This window comes from Lipotes vexillifer, unplaced genomic scaffold (assembly GCF_000442215.2).
Source record: "Lipotes vexillifer unplaced genomic scaffold, Lipotes_vexillifer_v1.1 scaffold53, whole genome shotgun sequence".
Taxonomy (NCBI): domain Eukaryota; kingdom Metazoa; phylum Chordata; class Mammalia; order Artiodactyla; family Lipotidae; genus Lipotes; species Lipotes vexillifer.
Window position 1 is genome coordinate 3,712,017 of NW_006791814.1, and position 22,421 is coordinate 3,734,437.

Genomic DNA, 22,421 nt, shown 5'->3' on the forward strand with positions numbered 1-22,421 from the left:
GGACCCTGTGTTCCACAACGGGAAAGGCCACAACAGTGAGAGGCCCCGTGTACTGCAAAAAAAAAAAAAAAAAAAAAGAATAACTATGAATATGCTGATGAAATAAAATGATTTTAAAATTTAAATTGCTTCCTTATAAACAGAAGAGAAAGAGCAGAAAATAATAATTATGGAATTAAAAAAATTTTTTTTTTACTAGTAAGGGGTTCCCAAGATTATAAATCTCTGTGAAAGGGGTTTCTGGTCCATAAAGCCTTGCAAGATGCCATGGTAGAATGATAACGGGTTAAGGAGAGGATGTATGGGGCCATGAGAAGAGGACCCCGTAGGATCAGGGAAGGGTCAAAGAAGAGTTCGTGGAAGAGATGATTTCTGTCTAAGCTGAGATTGGAAGGACTGGCTAGAGGGTGGCCAGAGGAACAGTGGGAAGCAGTCATTCCAGGAAGAGCAACCAGCAGGTGCTTTTTTGTTGGCTGGTGTGCATGAAATAATTCATTCCCGCTTTGGCGGGAAGGGCCATCGCAGCCCAATAATCCTCCAAGCAGGCAGCCCTCTTTGGCCACATTTCCTAGCCAGACGGCAGAAGTATTCATCCCCAGCACAAATTCCTTCTCTCTGAGCTCCCCTCTGCAATGCCTCCCCCATTCTGAACCTCTGGCCACCTCTCTTTCTGGCCAGAGGGGATGGCTAGCCACTCCCTAGGGTGAGGCAGCTGAACAAAGCCAGCAGCTGCCAGAGACCAGGCTGCCTGACTGCCAAACTGGGAGGGGATTATATCCACTGGCTGTGCCCCCAACACACTCAAGCCCAGGCTGCCCATCCTCTGGGCCCATTTGGGTACAGGGTCAGAAGGGTTGGTGCAGCAGGGCAGGGATTTGGCTTTGCTCACCTTCAGGCTACAGGGAGAGTGGCAGGAGGGGCCAGGGACCCTGAGTACCTTCCTGCTTTCTCCTCTGGCCACTGACTCCTACAAACCCCAGACCCTCCTCTCTGAAGCAGTCACAAGGCTGAGGCTTGGAAGGAGCGGGGCTGGCTTTTTTTTTTTTTGCCTGAACAAGCATTGGTAAAGTTAGAAGAAAAAAAAAAAAAAAAAAGGAAATGAATATCCCAGTGTCAGTACAGCAGTTACCTGTAGGACAGAGAGTAACTCTAACCCTAACAGTTGATAGGGTTTAGAGGGCATGGGATCAGAGGGATTTGCAGATGTAGGCAGTGTTCTTTACCTGGGGATAGTCACAGAGATGTTTGCTTTAAAAATATTCACTAGGGGCTTCCCTGGTGGCGCAGTGGTTGAGAGTCCGCCTGCCGATGCAGGAGACACGGGTTCGTGCCCCGGTCCGGGAGGATCCCACATGCCGCAGGGCGGCTGGGCCCGTGAGCCATGGCCGCTGAGCCTGTGCGTCCGGAGCCTGTGCTCTGCAACGGGAAAGGCCACAACAGTGAGAGGCCCGCGCACCGCAAAAAAAAAAAAAAAAATTCATTAAACTATAATTTGTATTTTATAAATCTTGTACATTTGTTATATTCATAAATATAACAAATGGTATTTTTTTAAAAAAAGGAACACCAAACTGTGAATAAAACGCCTAGGTTCTGAGAAGTTGGTTTTTTTTGCAGTCTTTCTCACCAAAGCATAGCACAGAATCCAGATGCACCTACGTAATAATTTAATGCCCCTATTCTTAACCAGAGTTAAACATGAATTTTCTACTTTTCTAGTTTAAACATTTAGCTAGTCGTTTTGTTTGTTTTTGTTTTTTTATGGAAATAGCATTGATTTATAACATATTGAGCCTTCACCAGGTGCCAGGCACTGTGCTAAGTGCTTTACTGTACTTGACTCTCTTGCTTCTCACAACAACCACACAGGTAGGTACTGTGATCACTCCAGTCTACAGATGGAAACGCTGAGGCACAGAGAGGCTAAGAAACTTAGCCAAGGTCACACAGCTAGCAATCCAGCAGAGCTGGGATTCAAACTAGGGTCAGTGTACCCCAGGGGCAAAAACCTTAACCACTGGCCCATACTGCCTCCTAGGTCTGACCTCACCTGCCTGCTGAAATAACGGCCACCTAGTCACAACGCTCTGCAAAGTTTACAGTTGATAGGGTTTAGAGGTCATGTAGTATGTTGGTTAAGAATACGGTCAGACAGATATGGGTTCAAATCGAAACTCAGAGTTTATTACCTGTATAACTAGTCATTTCTCTCTCCCCTGAAAAATGAGAATGGTACTCGGCCAGCTTTGTTGCCCAGACAAGTAAGGGAAACATTATTTGCTGGGTATCAGGCACACAGTAGGCACACAATAGATGATCACCTCTAAAATAAAGATGCTCATCTTTGGCGGCTCATAGCTTATGAAATAGACAAGGCCTAGTGTCACCGTCGCCACTGAACAGATGGGACGTCTGGCTCAGTTCTCATGCCTCCGAGCAGTGAGGAGTCCCAGAGGGGCCCCGGGTCCCTAGCCGCCCCCGCCCTGTCGAATTCTTTGGGTCGGGCTTCTGGATGTGGCCGCCGGCCCTCACTTGGCACCAGGCTCAGGAATGCAGGTCCTGAACGGTGGTGAAGATAGGGCGCTGACACTGAGGCTTTTCCGCTCCAGCTGCGCGAACCGGCGACACAGCAAATTCCGTGGCCACACCTGGCCTTGCAGCTGTCCAGGCTGGGCAGAGAGGTGGATTCCCCAGTCCTCCGGCCGCCGGCCCCGGAGGGCTCGGCCTTGACCCCTGGCGGCCTTGGGCCGGGATGGCTGGGCCAGGGCACAGGAGCACCGGGCGCCCCCTCGGAGTTAAGCACACCGGATCAGCCCCACCCTCCAGGTACTCCCCTTCACCTGGCCTTTTTGGAAGGAGGCTAGTCCTCTCTGACACCCAGGAGGATGAGGGGCTCCCTGGGTCAGCCCCTGAGTATACCCTACTCAGAATGCTTACTGGGGGGCAGAGGATGGAGAGGGACCCCTCAGGAACATCCCTCTGGTTTGGGGGTTCTGGGGGTCCATGGGAAATCAGCTCCTAGGAGGTTACCCTGGGGTGAGGCGCTTTCATCTCCCTGAAGGGCTAAGCCATGGTCTACTTTCCCTGCTCCCTCCCATCTGCCATCCCCACCCCCAGTAGGGCAACAGGACTGGGCACAGGGCAAAGCAAAGCAGCTCTGCAGCTGGTGTGGCGTTCAAGGCCTCCAGGCTGCAAAAATGGTCTCTGCTCACCTCTGCTCCCATCTCTGGACCACCTCTTACATTTCTGTCCCTCCTAGTCTTCCCTAACCTGTCTTTTCTCAGTTCTGCAAATGAACCAAATGCCCTCCAGCCTCAGAGCCTTTGCCCATGCTGTCCCCTCTCCGTGTACTGCCGTCCCTCTTGGCTCTCCCCTATGTCCCAGCTTCACCCTCCCCCCATTGTTCTGTTTTCTGCTTAATCATCACGTATTACTAATACTATGACGAATGGAGTATCTTGAAAATTCTTGGGCCGTGGCTCTCCCACATGAAGGTTAGAATCAGCTTGCCAATTTCCTCTAAAAACTTGGCTGGAATTTTCATTGGGATTGTATCAAATCTAAGATTAATCTGGTGAGAATTGACAACACATGCAAGTTTACTAATAATGACATGATGTGAGTCATCGAGGATACAGAGACCAGTCACACAGCTCCTTCCCTCAATAAGCTTGTCTGCTCGTGGTCTTCTTTTTTATTTTATTTCATTTCGGGTGAGAAGATCTTATTGTGCTCATTTCACAGATCAGGAAACTGAGGCTCAGAGAAATTACATGACGTGCCCTAGGTCCTATGGTGAGGAAGTGGTGGGCCAAGACTCACGAATCTGCCCAAGTCAGTTCGGTTTATGGGTTTGGTTTGTGTGTGCCTCTGTGTGTTTGCATGTAAGGTGTGTTTCCACGCACCCAGAGTGGAAGAGCATCTATATTTACAGATGGAGGTGCTGTGGGTTGAGTGGGAGTGCAGGCATGTCTGCTCTACTGGGCTGTGACTTCTGTTTGTGTTGACGTTGGGATCTTTGGCTATGTGTGTACAGTGTTGGGGGTTTTAGTGGGTGTACTGGGGAGAATATGTGTATTGGGTAGAAAGTGTGTGTCAGGGAGACAAAAAATGGGATATTTCTGTTGGTGTGTGTGTTTTTTCTTATGTAAGACTTTAATTTGATACTTGTTGAAAGAACTCTTTTAAATTAAACCAAGACTTTTAAAACCATCTATAACTCTAAATTTTTATTAAGGTATAACTTAAAGTGCCCAAATCTTAAGTGTACAGCTAGATGAATTTTTATATACATGCACCCATGTAATCACCACTTGGATCAAAATATAAAAGATACAGCACCCTCAGTTAGAACTTCCTCATGCCCCTTCCTCAGTCGGCACCCCTCAAAGTAGCCACTGCTCTGACTTTCACCACTGTAAATTAGTTTTGCCTGTTCCTGAGTATCTTGTCAATGGAGTCACACAGTGTTTGCTTGGAGAGGTTAATAGCTAACACTAAACAAACTTGCTTTGTGTGCTGACACTTCCCATATCTCACTGAATTTATCATAATAGCCACATAATGTAGTGCCTGTTTATTGTTCCCATTCTACAGATGAGGAAACTGAGGCTCAGGGAGGGCTCACGACTTGCCTTGGGTCACCCAGAGCAGGGTCACCAGTCCAATGCCACAGCTCTGGTCCTTGCCCACTACTAGACCATCCTGCCTCCCTCTGGGTAACCTGCCAAAGAGGTGACATGGCTTATTGGATGCAGAGAGAGCAGGAGTCAAACCTGGGAGCCCAAAGGTGCTTCTGGGTGTGCTTTATTTATCTTCCGAGGAGTCGGTGTCTCTGAATCTGTTGTGAGATCTCTCCAACTCCCCATTGCTGGATCAGGAACCACTCACCACCCGCAACCCAGCCACTGCAGTGCTGCAGAGACACACCAACAACAGGGCTGGCTCCGAGAGTTATTTGCTGGGTGACTGTGAGGAAGTTGCCTCCTTTTTTGAACCTCACATCCTTAACTATTGAAAGAAAGTTAAAATCCTCATGCAGGGTTATGATGGTAACAGATGGAAGGTGTCACGGTATAAATTACCACAGCTGTTATTTTTTTTAAAGCCTTCTTATTGAAAAATAAAACATAGATACAGAAAGTCACATAAAACAAACGTGGGACACAATAAGGCAAGCCACTTGTAACCACCAGTTAGATCAAGAAATAGAAGCCCCTTAAATATTCCACCCCAATCACAACTTGACTTTTTTTTTTTTTTTGCGGTACGCGGGCCCCTCACTGTTGTGGCCTCTCCCGTTGCGGAGCACAGGCTCCAGACGCGCAGGCTCAGCGGCCATGGTTCACGGGCCCAGCTGCTCCGCGGCATGTGGGATCTTCCTGGACCGGGGCACGAACCCGTGTTCCCTGAATCGACAGGCAGACTCTCAACCACTGCGCCACCAGGGAAGCCCACAGCTTGACTTTTATAGTATTTCTGTGTCTCTTTGTAGTTTTATCACCCAACTGTGCATCTCTAAACAGTCGAGTCCATAAAAACATTTGCCCATATATAAAAAATGTATATCTTTTGAGTCTCTACTGATTTCCCCCTCCATTATGTTTTGGAAGGGTCTGGAGCATTTGACTGAAGATTTTTTTTTGTTTTTTGTTTTTTTTAAATACTTTTATTTATTTTGGGCTGCATTGGGTCTTCGTTGCTGCTCGCGGGCTTTCTCTAGTTGCGGCGAGCGGGGGCTACTCTTTGTTGCGGTGCGCAGGCTTCTCATTGTGGTGGCTTCTCTTGTTGCGGAGCATGGGCTCCAGGCGTGCGGGCTTCAGTAGTTGTGGCATGCGGGCTCAGTAGTTGTGGCTCGCGGGCTCTAGAACACAGGCTCAGTAGTTGTGGTGCACGGGCTTAGTTGTGCCGCGGCATGTGGGATCTTCCTGGACCAGGGCTCGAACCTGTGTCCCCTGCGTTGGCAGGCAGATTCTTAACCACTGCGCCACCAGAGAAGTCCTGAAGAGCTTTGAAGAGTCTGGATCACCACTATTATTTTTCACATGTGTACCTCTCCCTCCAGCTCCTTCACTCCCTTGTTTGGATTTGGAGTGACATAGATCTGGGTTGCAGTTCTGAGTCTGCCAGTTGCTATGTGACCTTGGACAAGTCACTCACCCACTTTGAACCTCTTTCTCAACTGGCAAATGAAGGGGTGACCCTGAAGATCTGTAAGCGTCTTCCAAGTTTCTCAGCCTCCTTGCTCAAGCACCAGGCTCCTGTCCCACATTTTCTTCTTTTTTTTTTATCTCTCTCTTTTTAAATTATATTTGATGTACAACATTATATAAGTTACAGGTGTACAATATAGTGACTCACAATTTATAAAGGTTATACTCCATTTATAGTTATTATAAAATATTGGCTATATTCCCTGTGTCGTACAGCACAGGTTGTTCTTAAAAGCAACTTTACTGGGTGAAAAGAATACTGGGGTAAGAATCAGAGACCTGGCATTGGAATCCAATTTCCACTGGAACTAGTTGTGTGAACTTGGGTGAGGTACTTAACCTCTCTGAGTTTCCACTTCCTCGCCTGTTGAATGGAGATCCTGATACCTAATCCGTAAAACTGGAGCAAAACTTTATATGGGATCATACCCTTACAATATTTAGTGCCTGGCACCTAGTATGTGCTAAATAAATGTTAACTGCTATTGTTGTTGTCATTATTTTTAGCTATTATTATAACTAACATTTATTGACTGCTTACTCAGGCTTTGTGTCAAGTGTATTAATTCACTGAATCCTCAAAACAATGCCACGAGGCAGCCCTATTTTATAGATGAGAAACCAAGGCACAGAAAGGTTAAGTAACTTGCTCATGGTCACACAGCTAGTAAGCCATGAACCTAGGCTGTCTGGATCCAAAGCCAGCGGTGTTAGTCACTGAGATATACTGCCTCAAATACTACTGCTATCTAGAAGAATTTCCCCTTCGCTTGCCCAAGACCAGAGAGAATTCCAGTAGGGGTAAGGATGAAGCAATAGCTGAATCCAGTGTCATAAAATCCAGGGGTGAGAAAAGTTCTTACCCCGAAGTGAGATCCCAGCCCAGGGCATTAAATTGGGCCATCCCAGATTATTTCCCACCTCCACCCCTAACATTTTTATCCACAGGCAACCTGCCGAAGTGAACCTGGGAACAGGCTTAGTCAACGAGGACAGCAGGGAAGGTCCTACCTGGTGGAGCGGCCACGGGTGTCGCTGTGTGTTTGCCACCAGTGCGATTTTCTGGGTTTCCCTGGATGTGTGAACACATGGGGTAGGAGATGGTGATTTTGTATATGTGGTTGGACTGTGAGGCTGTGCCTTCCTCAGATGTCTGTCTGTCTGTCTGTCTCTGTGGAGAGGCAGTGGGACCAGCTTGGCCCATCCCACTTCTGCCACCCACTGTGGCCAACAACTCACCTCTGTGTGCCTGTTTCCTCAAGTATAGAAAAATGGTTATGATGACAATGATAGTACCGACCTGATAGGGTTGTTCTGAAGATTGAATGGCCTCATTCCAGGTAAAGTGCCTGAAACGTTCAGAGCACTGAAATAAGAACAAATACAGCTTATATATGTTAATATGATTAAATGTGTAAAGGGTGGGTTTCTGTATATTTATGCAAGGGCACCTGAGGGCATCTATCAGAAAGGATCTGAGGGGCTAGGGGAGCCAGCTGTCTCTGTGATTCATGGGAGGAGGGTATGTGTGTGTGTGTGTGCATGTGTGTGTGGTGTGTGCACAGTGGATGCTTGTGCATGCTGTAAATGGGCGAGAATGTTCACTGCCAGAACCCTATTTACCAGACAAACTCCAGGCCCTAGGACAAATCACTGAGGCTCTGTGTCCCCATCTGTCCATGGGCGGGGTTGCTGCCTCAAAGGCAGCTGTGAGGACCAAGTGAGTCATGGATGTAACGCTCTGGACCATTGCAAGTGCCGGGGACATGGGAGAGGTCCGTATGAAGTGTTCTGAGAAAGCGGGGCATCATCGGGACGCTCCTGGGTCGTTAGTGCCAAAGCCGTTTGTTTCTGCCTCCTCTGGGCTGCAGAGCTCCCCTTGGTAGGTCGTGGATCCCAGCCCACCACAGGCAGAAAAGCCCTCAGTCCAGTTGCTTCAATGGCCCAGAGAAGGACAGGGACTAGCCCCAGGACACCCAGCATACTGGAGGCAGAGAAGGGCTAGATTGGAGCCGGTGCCTCTTTGTCCTTCTGGAGTGATGAGAAAGCTGTGTAGAGGTCAGGGTCAGCACTTCCCAACCCCCACTGCCTCTGTCTGTCCCACTTTCCCAGCATCCAGCAGTCAGCCTAGGCCGGGGGAAGCTGCTCCAGTGTGAAGGTGTGTGCTTTGGCAGCAGGCACTGTCTGGGCCGCCAAGGGTGAGATCGGGCGGCTGCCTGAGGCAGGAATTCCATGTGTCTGGGGAGGACCCACTCCAGCCCCCAGGCCTGCATTGCCACCTGGGCCAGGGCTCTGCTTGGCACCCGGAGACTGGGCTCTGCCTGGGAATTCTCCAAGAGCTCTGGAAGAGGAGGCTGAAGGATTACAAGTGCTTCAACTTTGGGGTTTTTTATGTAACATCTTTCTTGTAAATCTGTCCATTCCCATCGCAAAAGTGTTGCTTGTTATTTGTGGAGAATACAAGTCATCAGAGAAGAGAAAATGAAACTCTCAACACCAAAGTACAGCAATTCGTAGACCAATGGGGCTCTGTCAACACACACACATGCGTGTGACATAGAAACCACGGTAAGCATGCCCTTGCACGTGTGTGCTTGCACACTTATAACATACAAGCACATGCATACTCATGCGAGTACACACAGGTACAGGCATCTGCATGGTCATGTATGTATCCGTACACCTACATGTGACACACGAGCCCTCATGTTTATGTGTATGTCCACGTGTGCTTGCACACCTATAACACACACTCTCATATGTACACACAAGCACATGTGCATGCACACACACTTAAAGAGCAACACTCAGTACTCCACCAATATGAGTTCATCTAATCCCAGCATCAGTGCTATAAGGTAGGTACCATCACTTCTCCCATTTTACAGATAGGGCACAAAAGGTTAAATAATCTGCCCAAGGACACCCAGTTAGTGAGCATAAAAAGAAATTTTAAAAAGCATTTTTTAAAAAAGAAAAACAAAACCCAAAAACAAAATAATGGGGATTTGAACCCAGATCCATGGCTTAATTAATTAGGCTCCATGGTGCTGTTTGAGTGGCATCGCAGGGAATATTCCCATAAGGTTTTTTTCCCTATGCATCTATATTTCGTTTGGTTACAGAAATGACATCCTTTTTACATACTAGCAGGACCCTGGGGTCAGACTTGAACTTGAATCCTGGCTCCACTGCAGACAGGCTGGCTTGATTTTGGGCTGTTCTTTTACCTCTTTGGGGATCAGTTTTTCATCTGTAAAATGGAGAGCGATCGTATCTGCTTCTGAGGGTTGGCTGAGCATGTGTGTCAAGCTCAGCCAGGCACATCAGATGAGGCCATACAAAAACTGCCAAATCTGGGACTGGAGGGCTTTGTGGGGAAAACAGTCAGAAAATACTCTCTGGGTGCAAGATGGCCGTAATATGTTGGGGTCTGGAAGGCAGAGAGTAGCCTCCAGATCTGGGGTCTCCGGAGGGGAGGTGGTGTTTTGTCCTGGAATCCCTGCCATGACTGCATCCCGGTCCTGACCAGCAGTTCAGCCCCAGCCCTGCACATTCCAGGTGGAACAGCAGAGGAGAGAGGGCTGGAGAGAAAAGCCCACAGACCGGCAGGCGGAGCCTCCTGGCAGAGTCTGGCCCGGCTGGAAAGGGAGGGGGCTGTGGAGCTGGGACGTCAGATGCCATCACCTCCTGGGGGACCTTTAAAGTCGCTGTGCTGCCAGGTGGGCCAGGGTGTCTTCAGCGGTCCTCTGCCTCCTCAGCCGCCTCCTGCCACCCGCCTGGGCTGCCCATCCTGGGTACGCCCCCCTGGAGAGCCTGGTGCCTCATCTCCGGATGCCTCTCTCTGGCTCTCTTCTCTTTTCTCTCCATTTTTTCTGTTCTGTTTTTCCCATTTCTCTCGTTCTACCACTCTTTCTGTCTCTCCCATGTTTTATCTCTTTTTGCCCCCGTCATTGTCTCTCATTTTCTCTTGTATCTACCTTTTTCTTTCTTTCATTGTCTCTCATTCTCTCTTGTATCTACCTTTTTCTTTCTTTCATGCCTTTTCTCTGTATCTCTTTTTGTCAATCACCTTTTCTTCTCCCTCATTTTCTTTTCTGTTTCTCATTTTACTTTCTTTCTGCTTCTTTCTGTCTTTCTCTCAATCCCGAGATTGCAGCAACCCAGGGACAAGAGTGCCCTGTACTGTACCTTGGGGAAGGTGGGCGCTGCCTCTCTGAGGGCACCAACAGAGCCCACTTCCAGTAAGATTGGTGAAGAGGGTGTCTAGGCTGGGGAGGACTGGGGTCTGCCTCCTGGGCTGGTGGAACGAAACCCTGGCTTTGAAGTGGCAGCGTCATCTCACCCCAGGGCCTGGTCCAGATTTAGCCACTGTCTGGGCATTTCTTCCCATTGCCCCATCCACTTAGTCCACTGGGGTGGGAAGAATGGGGTGTTGCGCCCCTGGACGAGAGCGGAGTCAGGAGGTCTTTGCCAAGTTCCCAGTAGATAGCATCCTCTGGGGTGTTAATGCTGGAGAGCACTCAGGGTTTGGTGCCCTCATGACCGCCCCCTCCAGGCAGCCGGCTCTGACTGCACAAGGCCAGACGTGTGACCCTTCCAGCCAGCTATGCCCCTGCTGCCTGGCACCGTGGGCCTGGCAGGCCTGCTCTTCTGGGCAGGCCAGACAATGAACGCCTTGATGCCCAATGCCGCCCTGGCACTGGCCCAGACCGAGGGCACAGCTGTGCGACCCCTGACTGGCCTGGGGGTGCCCCGGTACCAGCGGAAGCGCCACATCTCTGCCCGGGACATCAGTGCCTTATTGGATTATCATAACCACATCCGGGCCAGTGTGCACCCACCTGCCGCCAACATGGAGTATATGGTGAGTCCCCATGCCCTCCCAGTGCCTCCTCCAGCAAACACCAGTCCACTAAGTGTGTCCTGGAAAGACTGTACCATTCACGAGTCTGGCCTCACTAGCTAGTATCTGGGCATCTGGGCCCTGTGGAATGGGCAGGAATTCGTCTTCCCGTTTTACAGATGAGAAAACTAAGGCTTCTGCAGGCAGGAGCAGAGGACTGTGACTTATGGAGCATCTCTTGTGCTCCAGGCACTTACGCGTAACCCTCTTCCTTCAAGGTGGGAATTATCTCCATTTTCCAAATAAAGAAATCAAGATGCAGAGAATTAGTTTGCTGAAGGTCACCCAGTTGGGATTGCATCCCAGGTCTGCCAGCTGCTAAAGCTGTCTTAACTAACACAATACCTTTTCCAAAAATTCTGGCTTCCAGCCAGGTAGCTGCAGGGGGTGGGTGGCTGGAGCTTTTCTTGCCATTGTCTCTTTGCCCCAGGGGTTTGATGGACACACCCAAACTGTCCTCAGCAAGCCTGTGGAAGTAGAATTTGGAGAGATGGGGTCTGGTACCTGGGGTGGGAGTGGGGGGGTCTCAGGCTGAGGAGAAACAGCAGCTGACCAGCAGAGGCAGTTGGGATGTCTTCATTCAAAGAGGCAGGGTGGGGGGCTCTCACCCAAGCCCCCCACAAGCCAGACTCCGGAGGGGAGGAGGGAACCTTTCTCTTTATCGCAGCCCCTCCCCCAGGACCATTGTCCCAAACCATCCTGGAGAGATAGGCTTCCAATCCAGCCATAGATTTCTTTAGGCAAAGGGATTGTTGGCCTGCCCCCTCTAAGACAAATACCTACTCCCTCAACAGCCTGCAAATGCTTATACTTTTGCAGTGTGTCCATTCACTTACGTACCAGCTCCTGCTTGGAGCCAGGCACCACGCTAAGCCTTGTGGATGCTGCCGAGAACAGGATGGGGATGATAGAAAACAAAGATCAACCACAAAATTTACGTGTAATACGACATCAGGTCGCAATGAGGTGTTGGGAGGGCTGGGGATAGGAGCCCAAATGGCAGGCAGCTAGAGGCAGGGGAGCCATTTATTTGTTCATTAACTGACTCATCCATTGATTAACACAGTGACCGGCATGTAGAAGGCCTTCTAGTTTTCAAACAATGACACATTTATTGAGCACCAGCCTGTGTGCGAGGCGCTCCCCACAACAGGTGTTTAATTATTGCATGCTTTGTAGGACAGAGAGAGCTAGACAGCTCACCAGGGGCCCGAGGAGTGTCACTGAGTGTGGGTTTGATGTTTGCATGCCCCTACCTCAGTTCACCCCTTTGTGGCACGAAGGAAACATTCCTCTGCTTCCCCTAAAAATGGATGAGTCCAACATCTCTGGGCAGATGTCTGGACCCCTCTTTGGGGATCCCCATTGCTTCACTAACTATCTTCAGCCCACAGGACCAGTATCTGGCTAAACATCCCTTGCTTAAGGAGCCCTTTCCCTCCTCTGGCTCCAAGAAAGACCGGGTCCCGTTTCACATTCTCACACCCACCAACTGTAATGATTGTTTAATATCTCATTTCCTTGTTAGACTGTGAGTCCTTGTTCAATATTTGCTGAATGAACAGATGAACCGAATAAAAGAATAATATCTCAGAACCCCAGGAAGTCAGAGTGGAAGGGAACTAGTATTTTTTTTTGAAGTGATGCTTTTTCAAGTTATAAAAGTTGGAGCATTCAGAGATTGGAAAATTAAGAAGCTGTTACGAAGGATGAGGAAGGTATTCTCTATGTACTGATGTGGAATCATCATTAAGGTAACCCATCTGGTTAAGTGAAAAGAGCTAGGGGCCAAATAGAATGTCTGGAGTCCTGCCATTTGTCAAAAAAATTCATATATATATAATTATTGTATGTATGTAATATATAATTATTTTATGTATATACCATATAAGATATATAATTACATATATAAATATATATGTGCATATATAATATACTTACAGGTGTAGAATAGTTCTGGAACAGGACACAAGAAACTCACAGTGACAGTTGCCTCCGGGGTCAGGGTGGCTGGAGGGACTAGTGTAGGATGGGGTTGAAAGACTCTCCACTTTTCTTCCTTCAAACACCTTACATATTAAATTTGTTCATGTTTTCACTATTAAAAAAAGAACCTTTTGAATTAAAAAATTTTAATGTTTAAATAAACACATTGGGGACTTCCCTGGTGGCACAGTGGATAAGAATCCTCCTGCCAATGCAGGGGACACAGGTTCGAGCCCTGGTCTGGGGACTAAGATCCCACATGCCGCGGAGCAACTAAGCCTGTGGACCACAACTACTGAGCCTGTGCGCCACAACTACTGAAGCCCACACGCCTAGAGCCCATGCTCCGCAACAAGAGAAGCCACCGCAACGAGAAGCCCGTGCACTGCAAGGAAGAGTAGCTCCCACTCGATGCAACTATAGAAAGCTCGCACGCAGCAACAAAGACCCAACACAGCCAAAAATAAATAAAATTAAATCTTTAAAAAATTAAATAAATAAACACATTGAAAAAAATACAATAAATAAAATTTAAAATCCATTCTCTTCCCATCACTCTGGGCTGAGTCACTTCTAGGGACTGCTGGGAACTCCTAGGCCGATACCCTGGGACCCCGCTTGGAGCAGAGAGCCCCAAGCTTGAAGTCCAGTGAAGGAAAAAGGGCATTGGACTAGGAGTCAGAGACCTCAGTGTGGATCTCGGCTCTGGTATGGACTTGCCGTTGACCTTGAAGTCGTAGGCCTTCTCTGAGCCTCAGTGTTCTAACTTATCAAGTGGATTTGTTGCAGGGTTCCAAAGGAGATGGGGAGTCAATGTACCATGTGTACGTGCATCTCTAGACACTGTTGAAATGATGGTGTTTGTTCTCCTGGGGAATTTCATGACCTTTCTTTTTCCCAGGTCTGGGACGAGCGGCTGGCCAGCTCTGCTGAAGCCTGGGCCACCCAGTGCATTTGGGCCCATGGGCCCTCACAGCTGATGAGATACGTGGGCCAGAACCTCTCCATCCATTCTGGCCGGTGAGTGAACCTCTGCCCTTCCTTCACTCCATCACTCAACAAGGTCACTGAGCACGCTGATGGCAGAGTGACTTTTCTTCTATCTTCTCCGTCTCTGCAGGTACCGCTCCGTGGTGGATCTCGTGAAGTCTTGGTCTGAGGAGAAGTGGCATTACTTGTTTCCGGCCCCGAAGGACTGTACCCCGCACTGCCCATGGCGCTGTAGTGGCCCTGTGTGCTTTCACTATACCCAGGTACTCCTTTGTTGGGATGTAAGGCTGATGAGAGAACAAATCCTCCACCTTAGAAGAAAACGAATGTGGTGGGACAGCAATTAGAAATAAAACAGAGGCCCTTAACAGACTTCCTTTTACATAACAAGCCTGTTCCTGGAAAGTTGTGTGTACATTGAATTGAGCTGAACTGGATCTTGTTTTGAGGGTCTTAGGTCGGCAGACCATATTGTTTGACCCCAAAATGGAGATGTGTGGTCTGACAAGTTCAAGACTGCCTTTGATTTCAATAGGTCCAAACATTTTCTAGTATTTTTTATTTTCTAAGGCTCCTGTGTCTTAAAAAAAGAAACGCCAAATAAGATTACAAAAGATTGTAGTATATTTTGAGTGCTAATATTGAAGTTGTTACCACTTATTATACATAAAAATACAATGCAGTATAATGTTGCAAGAAATAGGACCAGAAGTTTTCAATGGTAGGAAAAATGTCTGCTTTCAGGCCTGCCAATGTCTCTGTGATTCATTTGCAGTAAATGTCAAAAACTGAAATTTGAGACCCCCTAGGAAATGTGAGGCCTAAACCAAATGTCCTTCCTGACATCCATGAAATATTATTACCTCCATTTTACCAAAGGAGAAACCAGGCACAGAGTGGTTAAGTGACTTGGTCAAAGTCACACAGCTAGTGATATTGAGATTCTGATCCAAGGCTGTTTAACTCCAAAGTTTGTGTTTTAACTTCCAACATGACAATGATTTTCAAACATTGGTCACTAGGGGGAAAAAAAGAAAGAAAGAAGTCTAATTGAAAGGTATAGAACATATTAGCGTATATCATTCTATATGATAAGATTAAATATTGGCTCATAAAACTTTTGTTCAAATTGTTTGAGGAGGGGTAAAGGTGTGTGTGTGTGTGTGTGTGTGTGTGTGTGTGTGTGTGTGTGTGTGTGTTGGTACACTGGGTAACAATATAAAGTGTATTCCTTACTGTTGGTTATAGTGGAAAAAATTTTGAGAAACATTATAGTACAATATGCCTCTAGTCCCCTCACCCTGAGACAGGTGCCTCCTCCAGGAAAACCTTATCTAATGCATCCACCCTGACAGAGCAAGCCCAAGAACGTTTCAGCCCCAAGTCCTTCTCACAGCCTCCTTTGTCTTTGTCCCTCCTCAGATGGTGTGGGCATCTTCCAATCGGCTGGGCTGTGCCATCCACACCTGTGGCAGCATCCATGTCTTGGGCAGCACCTGGCACCAGGCTGTGTACCTGGTCTGCAACTACGCCATTAAGTGAGTGCAGCTCTGAGGCAGAGGGGGCTCTGGGGCAGGAGGGTGGACCCTGAGGTGGAGTGGGCAGGATTCTCAGAAATGGAAGACATAAAGTACACCCTGCTTTCCTCCGTTCTAAATAACATGAACACCATACCATTCAGTACTTTTAGTCAATCAAGAATCCTTTTTCTTTACCCAAGTTTCAGAATCGATTGGGAGATAGACAGAGGACCAAGGCAGGTGCATAGGCAGTGTCCCTGATGAAGCCAACAGTGGAGAATGTGGCTTAGGTCTGCCAGCCAAGTGGGCCTGCAAATATCTCACTGTTGAATTAGACCTTCATATCCATTGACAGGCAACATTGGCCAACCATAGGCCTCTTCTAAGTTCAGTGCCAGCCCCTCTAAGCTTCCCACAAGAAATAGAGCAACCAAGAATACATGCTCCCTACAGGCAGGCAGGTCCCATAGGAAAGAAAGAAAGGATGCAATGAGCATGCTCAGCCACTTCTCCCAGACTCTCCAGTCAGTTTGGTGGGAGAGAGGTCAAGAGTAGTCTTCATATGCTAGTCTCCTGGAAACACAGAGAAAGGGGGATGGGAGTTCCCATCCAACATATAGTATACAAACTTGCAACAGATTCTCACACAAAACAGATTACAGACTCTTATACACAAACGGGAAGAAATTCTAAGTAAACATGATATTCAGAGTTTCAAGATTACATAATCATAACTGCCTTTTGCTCTCATGTATCTCTTGATCATTTACAAAACACTTTTCCCTTATTATCTCATTGAAGAGATGAAAGAGAGAAAAAAGGAAAAAGGGAAGGACACTGGGAAAATATTTACCTTTTTTACAAATTAAGACATTGAGGATCAGAGAGGTTAAGTAATTTACCAAAAGTCACAAAGCCAATAAGTAGCAGAGCTGTTTGAAACACAAGTCTTTTGATTTCATATTCTATCTACTGTACTGTCCCGATGTTCTGGAAGTTATTGTTAGCCCAAACTCAGACTCTCAAGTCAAGATATTTGTTAGATGGAGACATCTATTGACAAAGTGTCGTAATGCAGCTCAGCTTTATCAGATATGGAAAAATGCAACAAAGCAAATTCCATCACACACAGCTTAAGGAACTGTTCCAATTTGTTTGCTGACATATTGAATTTTTGAAACATTGACTATTAACCATATAGTTGTTAAGATTTTTAGGCTCTGGAGTCAAGACTGTCAGAGTTCAGATTTGTGATTCAACTTCTCCATGCCTGTTTTTCATCTACAAAATGGGAGTAAAATGGTTTCTACTTATAGAATTGTTGAGAGAATTAAGTGAGCTGACCCAGGTAATGTCCCCAGGCTCATAATAATTTTGGAATACATGTTGGTTCTTATTCTTATTACTAGACCTGGATTTGGTTCTCAGCTCTACCATGTACATACTGAGGACTTTGGATAAGTCATTTCATCTCCTTGGGTCTCAGTCCCCTCTTTTAAAATAGGGCTAATGCTACCTGGCTCACAGAGGATCTTGGTACATAGTTGCCCATAGTACATGTTAAATAAATAGTGGCCAGGATTATAACTAGGTTATAAACTCTTTGAGGGCAAGAAATAGACCTGATTCATTTTGGTATCCTTTTACTACAGTGATTTCATACCTTTGTTCTTTTAAGCAGAACTCTTTTCTAAGTGGTTAAATTAAACAAAAAAAGAATGACTTTTATTCCATCACCCCTGGTGTCTCCACCACCCACGTTCCCTGCCCCCAAACTTCCAGGAACACCTTTTCTTTTTTCCTGTTGGAAAAACTGGTAGCGTTTGATATATTTATTTATTATTGTTTAAAATTTTATTACATTTTATACTGATGTACGTGCCATAAAATTCAGTGGGTATGAAAACAGGTAAACACAGAATGTTGTCTCCCTCCCCTGCCCACACGTCCCCTCTGTAAGTTTCTTGCATAACCTTCTGGAGATCTTTTATGTACTTACAAACATGCATATGTTTTCACTCCGGGAGCACCTTTTGAAAATGGTGGACTCACAGCATCTGGCACAAGTCCTGATGCCCACTAGATGCTCTGGAAGTGTTTGTTGAATGAATGAATGAATGAACCCATATGAAACCAGAACTGCATACTTTTCTAAGCACTTTGGCTGACTTTACTTACAGTCATTCAACAATCACTTTTGGAGGAAAAAGATTCCATTTCTGTCCACAAGGGGTGTTTGTTTAATGTGTGAGAAAATAAGGCACTGGGACTTGAAAGGTAACTAACACTACAGGCCAATGGTGAGGTTGTTAGGTAGCTCTTAGCAAGAACCGGGGGAGTGATTTTAGCTTTGAGAAGACAAAGGCGGGGAAGAGAGAAATCTGTGGGCTGGGACGGAGAAGCGAGTTGTGGAAAGATGAGGTGTGTAAGCTGGATCCACTTGCTGCTAGAGCAGTCTGGAAGGCCTGACTGAAAGCTGTAGACGTGATTCATAAGCTAGGGGCCAGCAAACTACAGCCCACAGCCCAAATCTGGCCTCCTGCCTATTTTCATAAATAAAGTTTTATTGAAACACAGCTACGATATTTGTTTACGTATCATCTAGGGCTGCTTTCATGCGATAAAGACATTTGGCCTCCAAAGCCTAAAATATTTACTATCTGGCCCTTTACATTGCCAACCCCTGCACAGGCAATGGGGAGCCACTAAAAGTTCTTGAGCAGGAGAATGAGTATGATGAAGGTTTGTTCTTTTTTTTTTTTTTTTAATTAATTAATTTATTTATTTTTGGCTGTGTTGGGTCTTCGTTTATGTGCGAGGGCTTTCTCCAGTTGCAGCAAGTGGGGGCCACTCTTCATCGCGGTGCGCGGGCCTCTCACTGTCGCGGCCTCTCTTGTTGCGGAGCACAAGCTCCAGATGCGCAGGCTCAGTAGCTGTGGCTCACGGGCCCAGCTGCTCCGCGGTATGTGGGATCTTCCCAGACCAGGGCTCGAACCCGTGTCCCCTGCATCGGCAGGCGGACTCTCAACCACTGCGCCACCAGGGAAGCCCCTGTTCTTTTTTTTAAACAGCTTTACTGAGATATAATTTACATACCATATAACTTACCCATTTGAAGTGTACAACTCAATGGGTTTTGGGTATATTACATTATCCATTTTTTCAATAGTGGTAAAATATATGTAACATAAAATTTGCCATTTTAACCATTTTTAAGTATACAACTCAGTGGCATTAATCATTATTTCCAAAACGTTTTCATCACTCCAAAGAGAAAATCTGTAACCTTAAAGCAATGGCTCTCTACCCTCCTCCTCCCTAAAGGCTGTGGTTCATTGAGAGGATTAACTCCGGAGCAGGTAGGATGGATTTGGGATAAGGCCATTGAAGAAATAAATGTACAGCAGTGGCCACAAAGAGGCTTCATGGGCATGTCCCCCATGAGTGAATTATACTCAGTATCTAATTATTCTAGTTCTCATTTGCATACCACCTTATAAGTTACAAAGTGTTTTCACATAATTTTTATGGACACCATCTCATTTATTTATTTTATTCAGAGGACAAAATCAAGGCTCAAGAAATGAGGTGGTTTATTCTATCACCAACTGGCAGGTGGCAGAATCCAGGACCAGAACTCATATCCGCCCACTGGGGAGGGGAGGGGGCTGTTTGTGCTGGGAGGTGAGGGTGGGGTGGAAGGAATAAGAAAATCAGCATGTCCTGGGGAGTCACTTATCTGCCAAGTGAGGTGCTAGAGGCATGTGCACAAAGCTCCATTATTTGATCTGCTGCTGCATCCCTGTGTGGGAGGGAAGTCTCTATTGGTTTTACAGATGAAGACACTGAGACTTGCAGGTGTGACTTGGTCACAAGGCCAGACAGTGGCAGTGCTGAGATCTGGAAACCTCTGTGAAGGTGGCTCCATGTAACTGGCCCCCGACCCCGCCTCCCCGGGACCTCTTCTCTTCCAGGGGCAACTGGATCGGCGAGGCGCCATACAAGACAGGGAGGCCGTGTTCTGCCTGCCCTCCCAGCTACCAAGGCAGCTGCAACAGAAACATGTGCTTCTAGGGGCTCAAATCCAACAGGCTCCTGTGGTTCTGAATTTTCCCTGGGCTCTGGCAGGGGTCCAGTTGGGCCTGACCCTCCAAGAGTCCCTTCCCAAAGACCTGGTCAAGCGATTTTTTTTTCTCGAAGGACATGAGTTGGGCTTACTTCACCAGTCTGAATTTTCCCTCCAGATTCCATTTCCTAAATGTCCAGCATGTGCCAGAAGAAAACAACCTCCTTGCCTTCCTTCTTACCTGTTACATCTTTTTTTTTCCTCCGGCCTCTGGGAAAGAGGCCTCCATCTTTAATTGACTCAGTTCTCCCAGAGCCAGGGCTGGAAAGAGAAGTGGCAGCAGTTTTGTGACTCTCAGGCCTCAAATCCACAAGTCTTTGTCCATCCCATAAAAGGTATTTATTAAATAATCTTTATCCTGAAACCTACCTTCATTCATCCAATAATAGCCAACCAGCTTCTGGGCAGCCTTTGAGGATCTGTGGTCTCCCTCTCTAAGATGGGATCATTTCAGCTCCAAGCTTTTAAAAAATAACTGAAATTAGCATATGGACACCCCACCCACAGTGTATGTTACTGGAGCCACCACAGGGTCCAGGTACCCCTTTTACAGATGGGCATACTGAGGCTTAGTGAAGGGGTGTGACTTACTGAGAGCTGCACAGCTTGTCCTTGTCCACGAAAGCGCCCAGGTTTAAGCTCAGGCTCTGACAATCCCTTCAGGCTGTTCCAGACACCTCTCTGAATGTCAGAATTGAGAGGCTAAAGCCAAAGCTGGACTGAGGGAACTCCCTCTTTCAGCGTTTTTTTTTTCTTCCTGTCACTCTCTCTGCCTTGGTGTCTCTCTTTCACCTACTTGTCTCTCTTTCTCTCACCCTCCTTATTTCTCCCATGGAATCTCATTCTCATTCCCAGAAACCATTTCCCCTCTCCCCACCCCACCCCACCCAGTTATCATAACACACAGAAGTCCTTTTGTCTTTAGAGATAGTAAAATCTCTCTCAGACCTTGCCCTCCAGCTGGGGCCCACTCCCTGCCTGGCTGGAGAGAGCTCCATTCAAAGATCTGGATGGAAAACAGGCCCCCTTTCTCCAGAGTCCCTACATTGTCAATGGAGTGAGCTTTCTTCCCTCTTGGTCATTCCCACCTGGGCTATGTCTTGTGCGTATCAACAACACCTCCCTCCGCCCTCAATAAAGTCCTTTGAGATCCTGTGCAATGGTTCTTTCTGGTCCCTGTCTCAGCTCTCAGGAGGGTCAAAAGAGGAGAGAGGGAAATGGAGTAAGGGAGATGGAGTGAGGGGAAACCAGCTCAAGAGGAAGGCCAGGGAAGGGGCTAACAGCCCCTCTGCCCCTCCTTTGCACCAGGTACATCAGCTAGATCACACATGCATGTGTCTGTATTATCACTCCATTTTACAACTAAGAAAAATGAGGCTTAGCAGAAGTGCCCAGTAGTGAAATAAAAACAAGGACGGGGTTCTGAGTTCATTATTCTTAGATTATATCCCCGCCTGCATTTTCTTTTGGAGGGGTATTAAAATGTCCTTTCATTTATTACACAATGGTGATAATAAATGTTAGATTTCCTAAAAAATTATTAACGTACTTATATTGGACGGGGCAGGGGGTGGGAAACGGCTTGCCAACCCTATGTAAAATTCCCAAAATGTTCAGGAAATTTAAGTGGCATGTGACCCTCTGGATTCAATGGCATGTATAGGATCACATAGCTAGTAAGGAGCAGACATGGGATCTGATTTCAGCTCCATCCAACCTCAATTCCTGTGCTGTTTTGAGGGTCCCACATTACCTTCCTGTGTCCTGAGTATCAGGATAACAAGAATAATGACCACTGGCATTTACGAGCCGCTGAGTACACTCTTAATCTCATTGAATTATCACTGCTATCTTAGGTGATAGGTACTGATCCCATCCCCATTTTACAGACATAAAAACTGAGGCCATAGAAGCTGGGTTTAAATATGCTCTGTATGACTCCAATGCCCAATGTCATAACCGGTTCACTCTCCTGCCCCTCAGCTAAGAAGGGAGAAACCCAGGGATTGGACAAGGGTAGAGACGATGAAGCAAAAAGTGCTATTGGGAACTCCAGATGACCTCCCAGTTTCCCCCATTTCTGAAACTGTCTCTGAGAAGAGTCCAGGTCAAGGAGAAATGAGCCAGGTGGGGAGCCTTGTGTTTGCCGTGCCTTGGCCCCTGCAGACCCGGGGGCGAGGACTCAGGTAGTTTCCTGGCTTGGTTAAGCTGCTGTTCCAACTGAAGTCGGGAATTTTCTTTTGGCTGCATTGGGTCTTCATTGCTGTGCATGGCTTTCTCTAGTTGAGGCAAGCAGGGGCTACTCTTCGTTGTGGTGTATGGGCTTCTCACTGTGGTGGCTTCTCTTGTTGTGGAGCACGGACTCTAGGTGCACGGGCTTCAGTAGTTGTGGCACACAGGCTCAGTAGTTGTGGCGCATGGACTTAGTTCCCCCGCAGCATGTGGCATATTCCCGGACCAAGGCTCGAACACGTGTCCCCTGCATTGACAGGCAGATTCTTAACCACTGTGCCACCAGGAAAGTCCACCAGGAAACTTTTGCTGCAAGAAATCTGAAACAGCTTTCAAACCTCTGTAATATTTTATGCTTTTTGAAGATCTTCATCCCCCAGTCCCATCTGATTTCTCATTTGCTCATACATTCACCAACCAAGAGGGTTAAGAGCATGGACTCTGGAGCC

At 47.1% G+C, this 22,421-nt stretch overlaps 1 protein-coding gene across 1 annotated transcript; it reads left to right on the plus strand.

Moving 5' to 3' along the window:
- Positions 1-10,821: 10,821 nt before the first annotated feature.
- On the plus strand, positions 10,822-19,721 carry R3HDML (R3H domain containing like). Its single transcript, XM_007464768.1, is given in 5 exon segments — positions 10,822-11,079; positions 14,006-14,124; positions 14,225-14,357; positions 15,517-15,632; positions 19,589-19,721. Coding segments are annotated over 5 exon segments (759 nt in total).
- The last annotated feature ends 2,700 nt before the right edge of the window (positions 19,722-22,421 follow it).